Source organism: Artibeus jamaicensis, unplaced genomic scaffold (assembly GCF_021234435.1).
Source record: "Artibeus jamaicensis isolate MK-2021 breed Jamaican fruit bat unplaced genomic scaffold, CSHL_Jam_final contig_241, whole genome shotgun sequence".
NCBI classification, from domain to species: Eukaryota; Metazoa; Chordata; class Mammalia; order Chiroptera; family Phyllostomidae; genus Artibeus; species Artibeus jamaicensis.
In genome coordinates, this window is record NW_026521509.1 from 5,557,603 (window position 1) to 5,578,154 (window position 20,552).

Below are 20,552 nucleotides of genomic sequence, written 5' to 3' on the forward strand. Positions count from 1 at the left end.
TATTTATTCGTCTTTCTGTAACAATGTAGTTTTGATTACTGCAGCTTTATAAGTCTTGAAGTGTGATACTGCAAGTCTTCAACTTTGTTGTTTTTAAGAATTGTTTGGTTATTCTAGGTCTTTACCTTTCTGTATCAATTGTAGAATCAGCTTATCAATTATCTAACTGTGATTTTCATTTGAATCTATAGATCATATTGGAAAGAATTGACATCTTAATAATGCTGTCTTCAAATCAGTCTACGAATTTAGTACATCTCTCCATTTATCTATGTTCTCTTTGATTTTTTCATTAACATTTTGTAGTTTTATCATACAAATCCTATATAAATTTGTTACAATTATATCTAAGTATTTCATATTTTTGCTATTATAAATGGTATAGTTTATTTAATATCAACTTCTAATTATTCATTGATAGTGTACAGACATAAAAAGATTTTTGTATAGTGATATTGTGGTCTATGACCTTGTTAAATTCACTTACTTGTTCTAGTAGATTTTTAATGTTTTTTAATTTTGTTCTATGTAGACACTCATGTCTTCTATGAATGGAGCATTTTATTTCTTCCCCCTCTGTGATCTGTATGCCTTTTGATAACCCCCAGTGCAATGTCAAATAGCAGTGGTTAGAACATTGTGCCTATTTTGTTCCTGATCTTAGGGGGGAGAACATTCAGTGTTTATCATTATCCATAATGTTATCTGTATGTTTTTCTTGGATATCCCTATTCATGTTGAGAAAGTTTCTTTCTGTTCCTAATTTGCTGAACCATCTTTTGTCATCATGAATGGATGTCAGATTTTGCCAAATGCTTTTGCTACGTCTACTGAAACAATCAAGAATATTTTTTATACTTTAGTCTCTTAATATGATGAATTACATTGATTTCTTTTCCAATGCTGAACTAACCCTTTAACTTTCATGAGAAATCTCTGCTGGTCTTAATGTATTTTCTTTTTTAATTAATCAATTTGTGTACTCTGCCTATATATTCATTGAAAATATTTACACCTGTGTTCTTGAAGTATATTGTTCTGTATTTTTCTTTTCTTGTAATCTTAGTCTTTTCTAGTATTAGGTTAATATTGGAATGATAAACAACTTGGAAACTGTTTCCTCCTTTTTCATTTTCTAGGAAACCTTGTGTTGAATTGGTATTATTTCTTGATTAAATATTTATTAAAATTGAACCATCAAGGTATCTAGGTCTAAATTTTCAAAACTATGAAGTACAATTTCTGGATCATATGTTAAATTTTGTTTTCTAAAGTTGATGTACCATTCTGCATTCCCACCAGCAATGTATAAAAGTACTTGTTGCTTTATGTCCTTGCTAGCATTTGGTGTTGTCAGTGTTGAATATCTTTATATATGTGCTTGTTCACGCGTATCTCCTGCTTGATGAAGTGTTTGTTTCATCCAGTATTTTTCCTAGTTTTAAATTGCATTCTTTGTGGTTTTTCCCTCTTGTTTACAGAATTCTTTATACATTCCGGAAACGAGGCCTTGTCAGGTATGTGATCTATACACATATTTCTGAGTTTGTGATTTATTTTTCATACTCTTAAGACTTTTTGCATAATAAAATATATTAATTAAATTTATGGGGGTAACATTGGTTAATAAGATTGTATATGTTTCAAGCATAGAATTCGATATCATCTCTATATTATAGTATGTGCCTACCACTCAAAGTCAAATCTTCTTCCATCACCGTATATTGGAGCCCATTTACCCTTTACTACTAACCCATCCACCTTCCCTCTGGTAACTACTGTATTGTTTTCTTTCTCTATGAGTTTTTCTTCATTTGGAGTTTTTTGTTTGCTCATTTGTTGCTTTGAGTTTTATATTCCACATATGAGTAAAATCATATGGTTCTTAATGTTTTCTGTTTGATTTATTTCACATAGCGTGATATTCTAATGATCCACATGTAGTCACAAATGGCAGTATTTTATCTTTTCCTATGACTGAGTAGTATTTCACTGTATATATGTACCACATCTTTATCCACTCTTCTATGGAAGGACCCTTGGGTTGTTCCCACGTCTTGGCCAGTGTGAGTAATGCAGCAATGAATATAGGTGTGCATATATATTTGTGAATAAATGTTTTCAAAATTCTCAGGTTGATACTCAGAAGAGGGGTTGCTGGGTCATATGGTAACTACATTGTTAACTTTTAGAAGAACCTCCATACTGTTTTCCATTGTGGCTATACCAGTTCTTATTCCCACCAGCAGTGAATGAGGGTTTGTCTTTCTCCACAACCTCTCCAACACTTGTCTTCTTGATTATAGCAATTCTAACAGGTATGATATCTCATTGTAGTTTTGATTTGCATTTCCTTAAGAGTTAGTGATGTTGAGCACCTTTTCATATATCTGTTGGCCATTTGTATGTCTTCTTGGGAGAGCTGTCTGTTTAATTAAATTGTTCACTTGTTTGTTTGGTGTTGAGTTGTATGAATTCTTTATATATTTTGAATATTAACCCCTTGTAGGAGCAGTTGTTGGCAAATGTCTTCTCCCATTTGGTTGGTTGCCTTTTTGTTTTGTTGGTGGTTTCTTTTGCCATGCAGAAGCTTTGTAGTTTGACAGAGCCCTGTTTATTTATGTTTGCCTTTACTTCCCTTGCCTTTGGGTCAAATTTATAAAATCTTTCCTAAAACTAAGGTCCATAAATTTAGTGTATATGTTTCCTTCTATGTAATTTTTTATCTTAGTCTGATATTTAGGTGTTTGATTCATTTTCAGTTAATTTTTATATAGGGGACAAATAGTAGTATAGTTTCATTGTTTTGCCTGTGGCTCAGAATAAAATATTTTAATTTGATGAGGTATCATTTATCAATTTGTTCATTCACGCATCATGGATTTGGTGTCATATTTCAGAACTCTTCCCTTAAGACTTGTAGCCCTAAGTCACAGAGATTTTCCCTATGTTTTCTTCTAAAAGGTTGAGTTTTTCATTTTATAGTATGACCCATATTTGGCTAATTTGTTGTTTCTTTTTATTTTGTGCATGCTAGCATGTTTGGTGGAACAAGGTGGTTTCTCTGTTGTCTTGGTTTAACCTCAGTCTTAGGCCTCATGTCCCGAATTTTCAGAGTAGAGGGTTTTTTGTTTGTTTATTTGGTTGGTTTTTTAGTGATGCCAGCTGTCTTCCATATGGCAGCCAAATTTCACCTTGTATCTTTGGTGTGTCTTTGATGGAAGAAGTTTTTTGCCCCTTCTCAGTGGTAGCAAACCTCTAATTGTCTGGGTCTAGGACAGCTTTCTGCCCCTCTGCTAAGGAATAAAAGGATTCTACTTCTCCTTTCTCCTCCTCCCCTTCCTCCCCCTGATCACACAGTACCATTTGTGCAGAATGTTCCTTTTTGCTGCAACAGTGCCAGCATCCCTCTTGCATTCCTGTAATGTAGAGGAAGGCTTTATCTGGTGTTCTGCCCCGCCATTCATCTCTTTCATGATCACTAGATGTTAAGTTAATCTTGTGGAGGACAGCCTGAGAGTGGATGTCAACTTTCCTTGTCTCTACAGCTCCAAGGAGTTCTATAATCTCATGCTGCTAGATATATGGTCTGTAGCAATTCATTAAAAATTTTAATTCAATTCTCCTTAGTATTATATGGTATCTTATGTCTCTTACCCTTCTGTTCTGCTATAAGTGAACCTTTTATCCTTAGATATTTAGGCTACTCTGTTGCCCTTTGACCTCAGGTATCCGATGGGCATGAGAAATGTTATGATTTTGATTTGCATCTCTCTGATGACTAGTGATGTTGAGCATCTTTTCATATGTCTATCTGTATATCCTCCTTGGAGAAGTGTCTAGTCAGGTCCTTTACCCATTTTTTAAATTGGATTGTTTGTCTTCCTGGTGTTGAGTTCTACGAGTTCTTTATATATTTTGGAGATCAGACCCTTGTCTGTGGTATCATTGGTGAATACATTTTCACATATAGTTGGTTCCCTTTTCATTTCGCTGATGTTTTCTTTAGCCATACAGAAGCATTTTAATTTTATATAGTCTCATTTGTTTATTTTTCCTTTATTTTCCTTGCCCTAGAAGATATAACAATAAAAATATTGCTACATGGGATATCTGAAATTTTTGTGTCTATGTTTTCCTCTAGGACTTCTATTGTATCACAACTTATATTTAAATCTTTTATCTGTTTTGAGTTTATTCTGGTATATGGTGTAAGTGGGTGGTTTAGTTTCATCTTTTGCATGTACCAGTCCAGTTCTCCCAACACCATTTGTTGAATAGACTATTTTTATCCCCTTATACATAAATTAAAACTACAATGAAATATCACCTCCTGCTGGTGAGAGTGGCCATCATAAACAAATCAATCAACAAGTGCTGGTGAGGAGGCAGAGAAAAGGGGACCCTAGTGAACTTTTGGTTAAAATGCAGACTGGTATGGCCACTGTGGAAAATAGCATGGAATTTCCTCAGGAAACTAAAGATGGAACTGTGTGTTGACCAAGAAATTCCACTGTTGGGAATATACCCTAAGCATCCTGAACCACTATTTCAAAAGAATTTATGTACCCCTGTGTTCACAGAGGCACTATTTACAATAGCCAAGTGGTGGAAGCAGCCCGAGTGCCCATCAGTAAATGAGTGGATCAAAAAACTGTGGTACATTCACACAATAGAATACTATGCAGCAGAAAGAAAGAAGGAACTCCTACCTTTTGCAACAGCATGGATGGACCTGGAGAGTATTATGCTAAGTGAAATAAGCCAGTCAGTGAAAGACAAATGCCATATGATCTAACCTATAAGAGGAATATAATGAACAAGTTAAACTAACAAACAAAATAGAACTGCAGGCATGGAGACATAGAACAGACTGAAAGTGACAACAGGGGCTGGGGAAGGGATAAAGGAGGAACGAAGGAGAAGGGACTAGTCAAGGAACATGTATGAAAGACCCATGCATATGGACAACAGTGTGGGAATTGACTGTGGGAGTGGGGGTTGAAGGGGTTGGAGGAGGGTAAAGGAAGAAAAATTGGGACAACTCTTACAGAATAACAATAAAAATGATAAAAATATAGCCCTGGCTGGTGTAGCTCAGTGGATTGAGTACAGGCCTGTGAACCAAAGGGTTGCTGGTTCAGTTCCAACTTAGGGCATATGCCTGGGTTGTGGGCCAGGTCCCCAGTAGAGGGCATGTGAGAGGCAACCACATACTGATGTTTCTCTCCCTCTCTTTCTCCCTTCCTTCCCCTCTCTCTAAAAATAAATAAATAAATAAAATCTTTAAGAAATAATAAAAAATTTAAAAAGTTATGATTTTTTTGCTTCTTGCCTTTTTTGTTGTTGTTAGGCTAGAAATGATGCGCTTTCCTTTTTTTTTTTACATCCTAGGCTGAAATGTAACTCAAGTAGCTATCACTTTTCAAAAAATCAATTTGTTTAAAAAATGGTAATGAATAGACATATATGAGTCTCCTTTGGTGTCATTGTTCCTTGTGTATAGGCCTCATTATCTATTCTAGTTCTAGGGTGTTTGCAGCCTTAATAATTTACTATTTAGAAGGCTGACAAATCTCTTATGACTTAAGGTATATTATTTATGTTTTTAATAAATTTTATTCTCATTTCAATGCATATGATAAAAAAGAAAATGTTTCTATGGTATGATATTAGATTCAGTTTGAATAACTTTTCATTTAAGTAAGACTAAATTATTTTATTCAAATGGATTAAAATTCAGAAGACAAGAAATGTCATTATTGGACCTCCAATTAATGGTAAATTTTACTAAAGCTAAAAATATAATCCAGCAATCCCTCTTCAGGGTATATATATAAAAGAAATGAACTCAGTGCCTCAAAGAGATACCTGCATTCTCAAGTTCATTGAAAATTGTTCACAATAGCTAAGATATTGAAACAAAATAAGTATTTCTGGATGGATGAATGGTTAAAGAAAATGTTATATTTGAAATATTATTCAATCATAAAAAGAAGGAAATCCTACCATTTGTAACAACATAGATAAACCTGGAGGATATTATGTTATGTGTATTCACACAGACACAGAAAAAAAAATACTGCCTGATGTCCCTTATATGTAGATCCTAAAAAAATTGAATACATAGGAAAAAAGAATGGAATGGTGGTTACAGGGGCTGGGGGGGTAAAGGAAATGGGGAGCTCAAAGGACACAGAGTTGCAATTTTGTAAGAAATAATTCTAGATATCATCTACAGCATGATGGCTACAGTTAATAATACTGTATTGAATACTGAAAGTTTTCTGAGAGAATAAATTTTAGGCACTATTATCACATAAAAAGTGATAACTGTAAGAAATATGTAAATTAGCTTGACTGTAGTAATACCTGCACCATGTATATGTATATCAAATTAGATTGTATACCTTAAGCATATGTACTTTTATGAAACATAGGTTTTAATCTTGCTTCAAATAAATGTCCATTTAAGTATAGTAGATCATACTCCAAGACATAAAAAGCAAAGAAGTTAGATAGAAGCTATGCTGCCTTTAAGAACTTTTCATGGTTATGTAGGATGTAATTTCTAGAAATTTTTTAAGGAGGTACAAGATTATTTTGTATAATATTTATTTTACAAACAGCTTGAAACTAGACAGTAAGTCAATTCAATAAATAATTTAGAAGATAAATGAAATTTTATTCACTAAATGAAGGAAAAATAATAAAAAATAGTTATCAGTTTAGGATGAAAACTGATTCTTGGTTTTTAAAAGTGTTGTTTTGCTTAAATATATCAGGATCCTGACATAGACCTACTTGGAATTATGGATGGCTCTGTTGCTCTAAATCAGATCAAAATATGTACCTCTTTCATCTGACAGGGTGTTCAAATGTTACTTGGAATATTAAAATAATTCTCCACCCCCTAGTTCCCAAGGACACAAGCTTACATAAATGTGTGGGCTCCTTTAGCATTCAGAATTCTAACAAGAAGTAGGGCTCAAAATAGAAAATAAAAAGGCTTAGTTTGGTAAGGCCTGGCTTTGATGGAAACCAATTTCTCTTCCATGGAGCTATCCAGGGTACTACACTACATCTACTTGAAGTTGTCCTGATCCACTGGATAAGAACCCTACACCCATATTCATATCAATGTCTACCTATTTTCCTCATTTTAAGTTGCTTATCTTTGACTTGTTGCTGACCACAAATAACCTAGAACTTTGACACCTGCCCCCATCTGTCCCTCTTTGTGTCCAGTCTGAATGAAATGTGTATCTATATCTATCTATCTATCTATCTATCTATCTATCTATCTATCTATCTATCTATGAGAGAGGAGAGTCTGTCCAGAAGATATCCAGCCATATAATATGAAAAACAGACATTTATTGAAGAAGATACAAGAAACGTTGTACATAGCACAATGATGTCTCAATGCCCTTCAAAGTAGGCACCTTGGAACTTCACACAGTTCTCCCAATTGCCATCGGCTGCCCCATCGTATTTTCCTGAATCTCATCAATAGTCTGAAATGTCTTCCCTTTCAAAGGTGATTTTAGTTTTGGGAAAAGGCAGATGTTGCAGGACACCATATCTGGGCTGTGGGGGGCAGAGTCCCCTTGGTGATCTGATGTTTCACCAAAAACTCTGCATGAAATGTGATATATGAGTAGGCGCATTGTTGTGATAAAGCTGCCAATCCCCATTCTACCATAGCTGCCTTCTGAATGATCTGAATATTCTCCATGGAGGAATGTTCACACTCAATGCAAAATATGATGTAGATTCATTGCTCTATGTGCTCAGATGCTTTCAATGTGATGGCACAGAGTGCACATGCTCACTCAATGGCACCTACCACCCCCACCGACTAGTACAGTGAAGCTGTCATTGTTCATGCTTGTGCATTCCAGTCCACTATCCTTGGCTGCCAGGTTATATCGATGTTGCACAAACCATTCTATTAACAATGGCTGGATTTTTTCTGGACAGTGTGTCCTTGTGTGTGTGTATATATATCTTTCTTTTGTAGCCACCAAATTTTCCCATCTTCCCCATTAAATTCCTAAACAGGGCATGAGGGAAAGTGTATTTTTATTATATTCACCTATGTACACTAGTAAGTAGTTATTAGCATGTTGTTTTTATATGAGGAGGTCTTAAAGTGCCTCAATAGAGTTTGTACCTTATATAAGATTTCTTTTATAAATTCTTTGGTAGTTTAAATTTTCATTTATTTTCCAAGTCTCTATTCATTGTTGTTATGACTTCAAGATATATAAAATTTGAATGAATCACCTAGGCTTTTTGAACAAAATTACTTTAAAAATATGTCTCTTACTTTAGCTAATTATAACAGAGCAGTGTTTCTAAAAGTGTGGTCTCATATGAGCACCATTAAAATCACCTGAGAACTGGGTAGAACTGAAAACACTCAGCCACCAAACCATATTTACTGAATCAGAAACACTGGAGCTCAGTGATCTGTGCTTTGATAAAGCCCTGCAGATGATGCACACTTACCAATGACTTAAAGTATGATGTTAATAAGACCATGACTATAAGTGTGAAATTATCTGGTTCAGTTTAACATAAATCATATTTAAAAGCCTTAAATACCAGGGAACCTAGTGAGCAGGTATGCATGGGCTCATGGAAATCCTTTGTCTGTACTTCAGTGATGGTATTTCTGATCAAATGTGTTTATTGTAGGTGATAATACTTTTGCAAATTATATGCAAATGACAGTCTGAAACTAGGTTAATTGATAGATGTGCAAATTTAAATTTTTTACTGCTTTACAGATTTTTTAGTATGTTGGAAGTTTGAATAGGGTAATATAGTGATTCCCATATCCTTAATCAAAGACTGCTTCAACTTTTTATTCGTAAAGCACTCTCCTCAACAGAATTCCTAGATTTGCAAGAAACCTAAATGGAAAAGTGAGTTAGTGAAGAATAACCAATCACATGGGCTGACTCAGCCTTGGTTAACCTGTGAAAAATGTGGGCAGATGGATTACCTTCATATCTTGCAGTATTGCTTTGGTTTGTAAAAGTGTATCTGTTTTTTAACTATGGCTGATTATTACATTTATGTATGTCATCATTGAAATTCACTTCCTGTTTAGTAGATTCATCATTCTAACATTTTGGCAAAACCCCTGATAAGATCAACTGTGTTTTTCCCCCAGAAAATAACATTATAACCAAATATGTTGAACTTACTTTAAAAGATTTAGAAATAACAATAAAATTAAAATTTTACATTTGATATTTTGCTGATACATAATAGAGCACAACTCATTTGTAATAGGTGGCATTGTTAAAATTAAATTATATGCAGTTTTAGCTAAATCATGTGAATATCTTTCATAAAAATCTCGAGTTAGACTACAAACAATGATTACTACTCTTCCTGCTCTCTAGTATTTTTAAGGGATTTCACTCTCTATGTACTATAAAATTTACTGTTCAAAGAGGAAAACTATTAAACTGTGGTCATGATTATTTATTATTTAACATCATTCATTGCAACAAAAAGGTAATAATGAGCTTATATTTCACAAGTATTAATTGATCCCCCTCCTGAAATTGATTTTAGGGGACCCAAAGTTACTTAGTGTTTTAGAGGAAAAAAGTTCTCTGACACAACTAAGAATGAAAAATAATACATATTTGTTAAAATTTAAACACTTAAAAGTACCCTGGCTTTCTGTGCACAAGTCCCATTTTTATACTTTAAATCAGAGTACCTTCAAAATAAAATATTTGAATATTTTTCTGATCGTGCTTTTATGCCCTGTGTTGGTTCACCATTTCCCAGCTATTTGGATTATAAACTTTGGGAAAATAGTGAGAGAATACTGATAGACTGTATGACTCTTTCTATAATTATATCCCAAATATGCATTATTTTGCATATGTCACAGAATAGAAATCAGAACAACTGTGTAGGATCTGTGGGTGGTCTGTGAGCTGCTGATCAAAGGCCCTGGGTTCATATTTCACACTCTGTTAGTAGGGCAAGGTGAATTGGTTTTTATCTCCATATGGATAAGTTAATTTTTTCAGTTAAATTACACATCTTTCACCCCCAATCCTAGTCATCCAAAGTATATGATTTGCCCTAGGGTAAATAAGTCAGTGTGGAGGTTTAAGAATACCCTTCTCTAGTCCTAGAAATACTCAGAACACATTCTAATGTTCTAATGGTGGTAGAGCCCATCTTATCATCTCTTACTACGAATAACATATTATTTAGAAACTAGGTATTGTACATTACCAGTTCCAGAACCACAAAAATATTGCCAAATGTTGTGCAATTTTTAATGCAATGCTACAATAATTGGAAACACAGAGATACATAGATATGTAGAAAATTTTCCTGATGACTGAAAAGAAAGCAACAATCTCTTCTGTGTACAATTTGCAGAAGATTGAGATGGTTAAGTGTTCCCTAATAATTGCTGTTGTGCTAAAAATAAAGTCATCATGATTTTCACCAATAATCCAAGGGCCTTCTCAGCTAGTAGAATTAAATCCCGTAGGCCCTGTTTACTAGTAACTTAAAAAATCAAATGATATGTCTTTGATATAGGGAGTCAACACAGAACCAATAAGCATTAAACTCTGCAGAGTTAAGTACTGCCAAACATTTTTATATCAGCTTTTAATGTCTGGCTAGAGTAGAGAAATTTTGTTTGTCTGTTTAATGTATTTACTGAACACCAGCCATATGCTGTGAATGAAGAGCTTGGTAGGTGAATTCACTCACACAAAACAAAATTCAAAGTTTGCTGGTAAAGAAAGATAAAGACATGCTGAAATATGGATATGGAAAAGATGTTATTGAAGTACAAAGAATGGGTGACTGATTTTCCCCAGAGATGAGGGAAATGAGAGTATGGTGTGGGGTAAGATCAGAGAGGCTTCACAGAGCATCAGAATGGGATAGAACATTTGGCATCCAGGCAGACCTAGTTTTAATTCTAAGTTTTCCATTTATTATCTGTAAGGTCTTGGAAAAATCACTGAGACTTTTCCAGGCTCAGGTTCCTCACCTGTAAAATACAGATTATATATATATATATATATATATATATATATATATATATATATATATTTTACAAATTGTCATCAGGACTAAATGATTTCATGAAGGGCATACACCTGGGGCATAGTGGGTTTTCAGCAAATTATAATTGTTAGTATTGATTGCTATTAAGAATAAGTTGTCCAGGGAGATTAGGACAAGGAAGAGACAATAACATATGCATAGATTTGACTGGAATATGAGGTGGTAGATGAAGCTGGAAAGACAATCAGAGCCTAGATGGTGAAAGCATTTGCATTCAGAGATAAACGAGTTTAGATAGTTCACTGGAAATGATCGAAAATCATTGAAGAATTTTGACCACTGGGCTGCCAGTGAGGAGAATGGATTGGAAAGAGAGAGAGAGTATAAATTTAGAGTCAGAATTACCAGTAGAGAGGGATGATTAGTATCATTAGTTCAAAGAAATGTATGAGTTGAATTGAGGCGAAGGCAATGGGAGTGGACACAGACGCTTAAAAATATTTGAGATAAAAATAAAAGACTTGTTAACTGATTGAAACATTTGAGAAACAGGAGCCTATTAAAATAATTGAGTTGAGGATGGAGTTTTAATAATGTTTTTTTTAATGAGAGATGTGTGCATGTGTATATGCTAAGGGGAAGGTTAACTTTTATATAGAAGCAAAGTAGTACCTTCACAGTTGAGTAAGCTTCCTAAAATAGGTGATGTGGTGTATTTATTAAATACACAAACAAAAGAGCAAATTTATTCATTCAGAAAATATTTACTGAGTCCCATCATGATCTGGGCATTATGCTAGACGCTGTGGGGAACAAATTAAAATTGTATCATAATCACATGTTGATAGGTGTTATGAAGAAAAAGCAGGACAAGGCTAGAAAGTATGAAGATGGTGTTTTAGAAAGTGTGGTTATAGGATTTGGAAGTGACATTTGAACAGTAAACTAGGTGGATGTTGGAGGTCATTAATTTCCCTAGAGAAGTCTGAAGGTCAGGTTGGTTGGGGTTGAATCAATAATTTGGTTTGGAATAGGTTAAGTTTGACATACCAGTTAATCTCCAAGTAGAATAAGTAAATTGCACATACAAGTATTGATTTTAAGAGTTTGTAGTTGAAGATAAAATGTAAGAGTCTTGATCATACACGTGTGATTTAAGCAGTGGAACCGGATGGGGTATGGGAATATCCCATATAGGATATTGCAAGAAATAGAGGTGGAGGACTGAGCTTTGAAGTCAACAACTTTTAGGGATTGGGAAGATGAGGGATGATCCAGCAAAGAACACTGGGAAGAAATGGCCAATGATGTAGGAGGAAAATGAACAATAGAGACAGAGTCATGAACTCCACCGGTAAGTTGAAATCGGTAACATCATGCTTTTTGCTGATGGAGAAATGCAGTAGAGGGATCAAAATAGTTGCTGTGAAACAGAAGAGGGTGGGATGGCAGGACAAAGCATTTGAATAGACAAGAAGGGATGCAATCCAGTGCTCAAAAAGGTCCGCCTTACTTAAGAACAGTCATTTTGGCCAAATACAACTTCATGCATGTGCGCACGCATACCCACATATTTTCACTATTTATAACCCCATTCACCCACAATTCTCAAATCTTTCACTTTTACAGAATCATATTCATAAAGTTTTCTCCCTGTGATTTTTACACAGAGTAATTGGGAGGGCACTATTAGTGATCCTTGTTTGCAATTCATGGCACCAACTTCTGTAGTCCGCTGGAAGCCAGATGGTGAAATAAATGGAAGGCACACTTCATTGTTTTCTTCGAGCACAACACAACAGCCATAGGTAGGGAGTGCTGCGTTGTACCTCCACAGTTAGAAGACTGTCCAAGGTACTGAGCCGCTTCAGCCGCTGTTACCATTTTCTTTTAAGTGTGTTTGGAGTGTCGAAGGTATAACTTTACCTTGGGTTCTAAAGTGATTTGATGAGAAGGATCTTGATCATGTTCCATGTATGAGAATGTACTTTATCCCATTTATATCACTAGTGCCTAGTGCAATGTGACTTTGAGTAGCAAAGCAATAAAGTGGGGTGGGGATGAGGTTATCTTTTATAGGGTGGGCAAAAGTAGGTTTATAGTTGCTTGAAAGCTAATACAATAATTAATAAATAATAATACAAAAATAAACTAAGTGTTTTACGTTCTGGCAACCATAAGCCTACTTTTGCCCACCCATGTATATTTTACCTTTATTGCTGTAAGTCTAGTAAGGCTGTGTGTGTGTGTGTGTGTGTGTACACTAGAAACAACATAATGTTTCTAGTGTTCACACAGTACGAAGGCAAACAGCAGAAACAGCCTGAGAGGGTCAAGTGGGAGGGGAGGGGAGTTGGGGACGATAGATACACTAATTTGTTTTAAATGCATTTTCTTCCTGTCTCCTGCTCCTTGGAGGCTAATGTATAATGGACTAAAATCCTCGCCCTAGTATTTGTGACTAAGTATTAAAATGGGCGTGGTTCGGTGTACAGGACACCTGCTTTTGTGAGTCTTGCAAGCGGCTATTCACGGCGTCCCCCCCTGACACTGACTCTTCCAACGTTTAGAAGGGTCCCCAAGTTCCCGCATCTTTTTTGGGGACTCCTCCGGCCGGCGAGGCGGCTTCATAGACTTGAGAGGGCCTGCTGAGCATGTGTGAGCAGCGCCGCGCATGCTCCGTGGAGTGGGCAGGTTTACCCAGGCGCGAGCGCTGGCTTTTACTACTCCTCTCCCGCCTCCCCCGCCCAGCACGCCCCCCTCCCCTCTTTCCCACCCCCCACCACGCGGTCCTCCGCAGCCACCCCCTCCCTTCTTTCCCACACCCCCAACACCACGGGCTGGGGAATCTCCATTGACGTTCGGGTGACGCTGCTGTGCCGCCGCTGTGGGGGGTTCCAGGCGCCGCACAGGTAACGCCGCTGCTGCCGCCATATTGACAGAGCCGGGAGCGGGGTGGGGGCCCGGGGAAGCAGCGTGGGGGCGGGGGGTAGTCGGAGCCTGGCGACAGTCGCGGCGGCGGCGGCAGGGCTGAGCGGAGCCCAGCGGCGGCTACCGGAGAGACAGCAGAGAGTTGTCTTCTCTATGGGGAGCAGCAGTCCGCGGCGGGGGTGACCTCCTGCTCCCAGCCTGTGGGGGCCACTGTGGCGAGGGTATCGGTCGCCGAAGGCGGGGCTGAGAGTCTCGGCGGCGGCGGCGGCAGGCAACCTCCAAAGACAGGATGCGCGGCAGTGCTGGAGGTTGGCAGCTCCCGTTCGAGTGCTCCTGAAGGGGCGATGCAACCATTCGCTCCTCAGGAGGAGCCCTGGGACGAAGACATGGAGGTGTTCGGTGGCAGCGCGACCAGCGGCGAGGTTAGTGTGGTGGCCAACGGGGGCTGGAGCCACCCCCCTGTTCTCTCCAGACCCTGGCCGGGGCTGCAGAAAGAAGGGGCGTGGGCCCACGCTGGGGAGCGGGGTGCCTAGGCAAGCCCCCTGGAGGCTGTGGGGCGGTGGAACAAGCACTGCCCCGAGTGTGCTTTCTCTCTGAGCAGGCAGGGACTACTGAGCTGACTCGGGCGTGGGGAGAGAGTGCCTGCCTCGCGGGCTCCGGCGGAGTTGAAACTAAGTTTCTGCACTTTTCGACCTGCAGTGGGACTGGGCGAAGCGTCAGATCTCGCGCTGGGGTCCGCACGTCCCTCTTTCTCTGCTGCTCCCGGTTTTCTCGCTGGCAGCACTTTAGGGGACAGCTGTTAACTCCCGCTCGCTATTGAATCCTGGGTGCTTTAGGGACCCGGCGCAAGAAGAACACACCAAGATGACTAAAGTAACTCTGGGGACGTCTGCACCTAGGGAATGAGTGCTCCTTAGTTAGTTAGCTTTCTCCATTCTGTGCGGCTTCTTGTAGTTCTTTGTAGCAACCCAGATGCAGACTAACTGCACGCCAGATTTCTTAATCTACATTCAGGTGATGTTCTCTTCCCTTTTCTGTGGTCCCCTCATTGTGCCGAGCCTCTTCCCTCCGCCTCTTCTTTCTGCCTTTCACAACTATTGTCCCCGCCCCCATTGGTCCATAAAAGACGCAAACTAAACCCCAGCCCTTCTGAGATGTGTCTTTGCTAAGACAGCGAAGTTTAACCATGATACTTTGGTTCTCCTCTCTTCCCGCTCTTCTTCTAAAAGTGTTCTGGCTCAACTTTGATCAGCTGTGCAAGTAAGAACTTAGATGTGCACAGGTACTTTGCTTTATTGTTGTTTGTTGTTACTATTAAAAGGCAGCATTTAAACACAATAACGAGACTTGGGACAGAAAGTCTGGTCCTTTCCTGACAACATAATCGATTGACAGCTGAGTACTCCAGTAGAGGCCACCATAGATCTCCTAAAAATACTTGAATGCCAAACTGAATCCCAGGGGGTTACTTTGAGGTAGAACTCAAAATCCTCCACGTCTCAAGGTGCAAATTTGTCTTTAAGTGTTGCTGGATCCTTAACACACTTTGGACTCTTGTTTAACTTGTTCTTTTTTCCTTTTAAATTTTCAGCTGAACTGGGGTTAAAAGTGCCTGCTACAATAACATTTAACAACAAATGTAGTGGAAACACATTCAGGAATCAAAAGTTGAGCCTTCTGTACTTATAAGAAATCTTTTAATACAAAATTAAGCAATTCCAAAGTACACTTTAATATTCTAAATCTCTTCAGAACAGGAGACATGAAGAGGAGTTCATTTCTTCTTGGATTATGGGAATGTTTTATGCTTGCAAGAATTTTCTAGTAAGACTATTCAAGAAGAGAGGAATTTTGTTTTATTCATGTGTGTAATCTGTTGACATAGACCCAGGCATGTCATTTATAAAAATAGTTGAATGCATGGATATAAGGATGGGATGGGAGGTGCAGAGCCTTTCGCATGCCTATTACTTAACTAGTTTTGTTAACTTTCAATGTAGAAATGTTTTGTATTGTAATTACCACATATGGTTTTTTTATTGTTTGCAGTATATTTTAGGTATTATAGAGATTTAAACAATGGGTGTTTCTACCTCAGCAATTTGGAAAAATACTCAAGTGGAAATTGTTAATCCCTATGAAGTAAAACGAAAGGTAAACGTAATGTGAAGATAGTATTTCTGCCTTCTTTGTCTAAAATAGCTAATGATTGGTTATTTTAACCCTAAAAGTAAGTTAATTAAAATATTCTAAGTGGAAACTAAATGCTACATATCATCAAACCTGCTTACTGCTTACAAGAGTTTTTCTTGTTTGTTTATAATTGTATTCTTTTGATAAAAAGGAAACAATTTTACTTCCCAGAATTTATATTTAATTACATATGTGTTGATATTGGCTTTAGAAACATTAACCCTTGAGCATAAGCTTTGCAGCCCTCAACTGTTATAGTTTTGGGGACCGAGGGTGCTTTCATTGTAGAACATATACAGGGTCCAGCAGAAGTAAGGCCTGCTTGAGTGTGGTTGGTAGCGTAATAATATGGGTGTAATAATTTATAGTTTTAATTTGAACATTTCCCCTAATATGTCAGATGGTGTGCTTGAGTGTGATATTGTTATGTTACAGAATTACATGCTTATGATTTTGTAATGGGCATTATTTGTGCTAGACCCTGTATTTTGAAATTGTGTTAGAATCCTTAAAGAAAATGTAATTAAGAATCTATTAAATTTAATGGCAAATGAGATAATTTCTGTCAATTTCTGGTGTCCTGAATTATGATAAAATTAAAGATTAGATACACTATCATGTTGTGGAGTGTTTTTCAGTATCTTTTACCTGTCTTGTTTCACGGGTCATTCTTAACTTTTGAATCATCATTCAGAAGTGTGAAAATTGTTTGAGACTATTAACATGTTTTCCCATAGGAAGAATTAGTAAGGATAGTTAATTTTCAGACCAGTTGACAATAACAATGTATAATGATAAAGAACCTAAACACTGTAAAATTGGCCTATGGGAAAATGTGCTGGAGGTTTCAAACAAGAACTAGCTTGGTTGTAGTGAGAGGTGGAGAATGGACCTGAAAAAAGGAAATGTGGACTCTGTTAGCTACTGGGGAAAAAGTTTTAGGGAGAAAGGAAATAGGATAAGCAAGAAGATCTTGCAGGGACTGTCTCAGGTAGGTCTACTGGGAATTGGGACTTCAAAGGGCATCACCTCTCAGGCACCCACAATTTTAGCTCTTGCCTGATTCTGTCAGGATTGTGGAAGAGGTGTTACTTGAGGTATGATGGGTATTGGCTATCTGGGCAAGGGTCATAAAAGAACAGTATGTTTTAGTAAAGTGAACTTTTCATGAGTTAGTGCCATGTTCATTACAGCTTGTGCGGTCAGTTGTGTGTTTTTGTTTTGGTGAGTGTGTTTGTTTCTTGATGGATGACTTAACAGTAGAGTTTTAAAATGGAATATATCATTATATTATATTGTATATTAAATTATAATTTGTACTTTGATATTTATTTATCAGTACTACTTCTGTCTAAGCAAGTTAGTGTTGAGTGTAATTTAGTTCACTGAAAAACAAAACAGTACAAGATTAAGGCCACATACTTTAAAAATTTAACCAGGATTGCAAATATATGACAAATTAGAAAAAAAATTGCTAGTTTTAATTAATTTCATGACACTCTGTCGTGAAAGAGAAAATAAACACAGGCTTCAGAGTGGTTAATTTGGGCTCCAATCTCAGTTGCATTCATACTAGCTATGTGACCCACTGCAAGTTACCTAATCTCCTTGAGCCTCAGTTTTCTAATTTGTAAGTGGGAGAAAAAACATCTTAACAGATTCATTATATATATTTTAAAGATTTTATTTACCTTTAGAGGGGAAGGGAAGGAAAGAGGGAGAGAAATATCAATGTATGGTTGCATCTCGTGCATCCCCTGCTGGGAACTGGCCTGCAACCCAGGCATGTGCCCTGACTGGGAATCGAACTGCAATTCTTTGGTTTACAGGCCTGCGCTCAATCCACTGAGCTATAACAGCCAGGGCAAGATTTGTTATATTTTTTAAAATGCTGTACTGGCTTTAATACACTTTGTAAGGTACTTTGCACACAGTCACTCTCCAGTACACAGTAGCTTCTTCTCTTTTCCTACAGTCATTATCATGCCCCTTTCTGTGCCTTTCAACTCTGTATTGTTGTCACCTGTATAAAAACCTTAGGGTTTAGATAGCCACTGCCATAGCTAAAAGAGAGAAAAAATAAAATAACTTTCCCTATAATGAACAGTTTTTAAGATTTTTCCCAGATCTGATCACTTCATCTGAGTATAGTAATCATATTTATAATAACAGATAGGGTATTTCAGGGGTAGATGTGAAGTTATAGTTAGAAATACTTTGGGGCATAAGAAGAGACAATTTCTTGTTACTGGTTAATGAAGTGCTTCATTTAATTTTTTTAGTTTTTCCCCCCTAGTGTGAACTTTTGTCATAGTAGGAATTGGTTTAGTTCATCCAGTGTTTATTGGGTACAAGGCAGGTAGTCTCCCCCCCCCCCGTGGATTTACATTCAGATAAACAAGATAGACATATGCAGAAATTGTTATTATACAAGTCATAAGACAAGTGACAATGAGGTAGTTATGGTTGTGGTTTAGGGATAGATCTGGTAAGGCCCTGTGAAAGAGGTAGAATTTGATCAGGGCCTTAGGGAGTCTATAATATTTTCACAGAGATGAAAGGACCTTATTTATGGTGGATAGGGACAATATAAGCAGAGGCATGGAAGTACTTTTGGAGGAAGGGAGGATCCAATATTGCTAGGATATAAGGCTGTGATGTGACAGTGGGAATATAGTGCGAGATAACATAAGCAATGTGTTAAAGGTAGTAGGGCTAGGCCCTTATTGCATGGGCTTTTGAAGCTGGTTTAAGACTTCAGTGTTATTCTGTAAATTGGAGTTACTAAAGTTCTTTGAAGACATGAGGGGCATGACCAGATCTATGCTTTGAAGAATAACCGGTTAGTGTACAGGGTGGATTGGAGTTGGGGAAGGACTGAAGGTTGGGAATACCAGTGAGGAGGCTATTGTATTATCAGTGGAAGTAGTAGTGAGATTTCTGAACTAGGGAAGAAGGAGTAGAAAGGAGAGGACTGATGGTAGACACCTTGCAAAAATAAAACAGTTATAATTTGGAGACTGATTAGATGTTGGGGACTAAAAGGAAAGAATTAAAAACCACAAGACATTAGGAGTATTGTGGTAGGACTTAATTCAATTTAACAGATATTTAATAGCATTCTGCCAATATAAGTGTCTATGCTAGCCACTGGACTAATACAAAAATAAATAGATCTTTGCAGAATGGGGAGATAGAAAGATAAAATGTACTCCCCTATTCACATTGTCTTAAATAGGAGGAAAACACTCTAAAACACTCTAAAGATTTCTGGTCATTTCTGTACCCTGGGTGCAGAGGGCTGCTGTAAAATAGTGATTGGTGCTTCTTTCTGTAATGTGGAGAAGGCAATAGGGACATCTGTATTTCTTACCTGCTTTCACAAGGTTTATTTCTAATACAAAAGGTGCTATTGGCCCCTCCCCACTGCTGGTCCCTTCCCAGTTCCTCCAAGACTATCTTCTTTAAACAAGTTTGGTCTGGAAATATTCAGGTCAGTTCCTTCAGGGCAGGGCCTCTGTGTTTCCCTACCTTGCTTATTTCATCAAGAGAGCTAATCATTACCTCATTCCAGAGTAAGGCCTGTTTTGATGCTGCTGCTTTCTTGGGCCATTATTGTTTAAATACCATTCCTTTCATAGTTTCCCTTATCTATAATTTTGAGAAGGAAATACAAGATTTTTTTTCCCTTCCTGTAATTTCTCTTTTGGTGGATACTGTCTTTGTCTTGAGCAGCATTTCTGAAGATCTGGTGAGCACTTGCAATTTTAAGATAAGCCTTTTAGTACTTTATTAGAATTTCCTATACAATGTTTACACTTTTATGTAATTTCCAAAGACTATTTCATGTTCTTGCTGATAGGAAAGAAGTTGAATATGAGATAGATTCAGAGCTAAGCTTAATTTGTCTTTTGCAGATAATAGAGATGTTTTCTGAATTGTGGTAAAGGCATTCTATATAACTTATGTTGCTGCTAGATTTTAGCCTCTATTTGTGTACTTGATGTCCTGCTGTGTGTGTGTGTGTGTGTGTGTGTGTGTGTGTGTGAGAGAGAGAGAGAGAGAGAGAGAGAGAGAGAGAGAGTTTTATGTATGACTCTCTCTCTACAGTTACTTCTGCCACTGAAGTCTTGAGCTCTTGAAAGCTATCCATGAGGGTTGGGATCAACTTCTTCCAAAACCTGTTAATGTTCATGTTTTGACCCCTTCCCATGAATCACTTGCTTCATTTCAGAGAACATTTGAGATGGTTTATAAGAAATACAATTCAATAGAGGCATACTTTGGAAATGTTGCTGGTTTGGTTCTGGACCACCATAATAAAGTGAATATCTCCATAAAGCAGGTCACATGAATTT

At 37.4% G+C, this 20,552-nt stretch overlaps 1 protein-coding gene across 7 annotated transcripts in view; it reads left to right on the top strand.

Annotated features, from left to right (window-relative positions):
* Nucleotides 1–13,770: 13,770 nt before the first annotated feature.
* The window catches only part of RPS6KA6 (ribosomal protein S6 kinase A6), a 125,339-nt gene continuing 118,557 nt past the window's right edge, over nucleotides 13,771–20,552 (top strand). For 4 of the 7 annotated variants that reach the window (XM_053662433.1, XM_053662436.1, XM_053662434.1 and 1 more), the window contains exon 1: nucleotides 14,069–14,423. In XM_053662433.1, the coding sequence (XP_053518408.1) occupies nucleotides 14,346–14,423 (78 nt within the window). In that variant the 5' untranslated portion in view covers nucleotides 14,069–14,345. Of the gene's footprint in view, nucleotides 13,983–14,068; nucleotides 14,424–16,050; nucleotides 16,156–20,552 lie in introns of those variants that run through there. The other 3 variants (XM_053662435.1, XM_037126730.2, XM_053662437.1) reach the window with 2 other exon arrangements.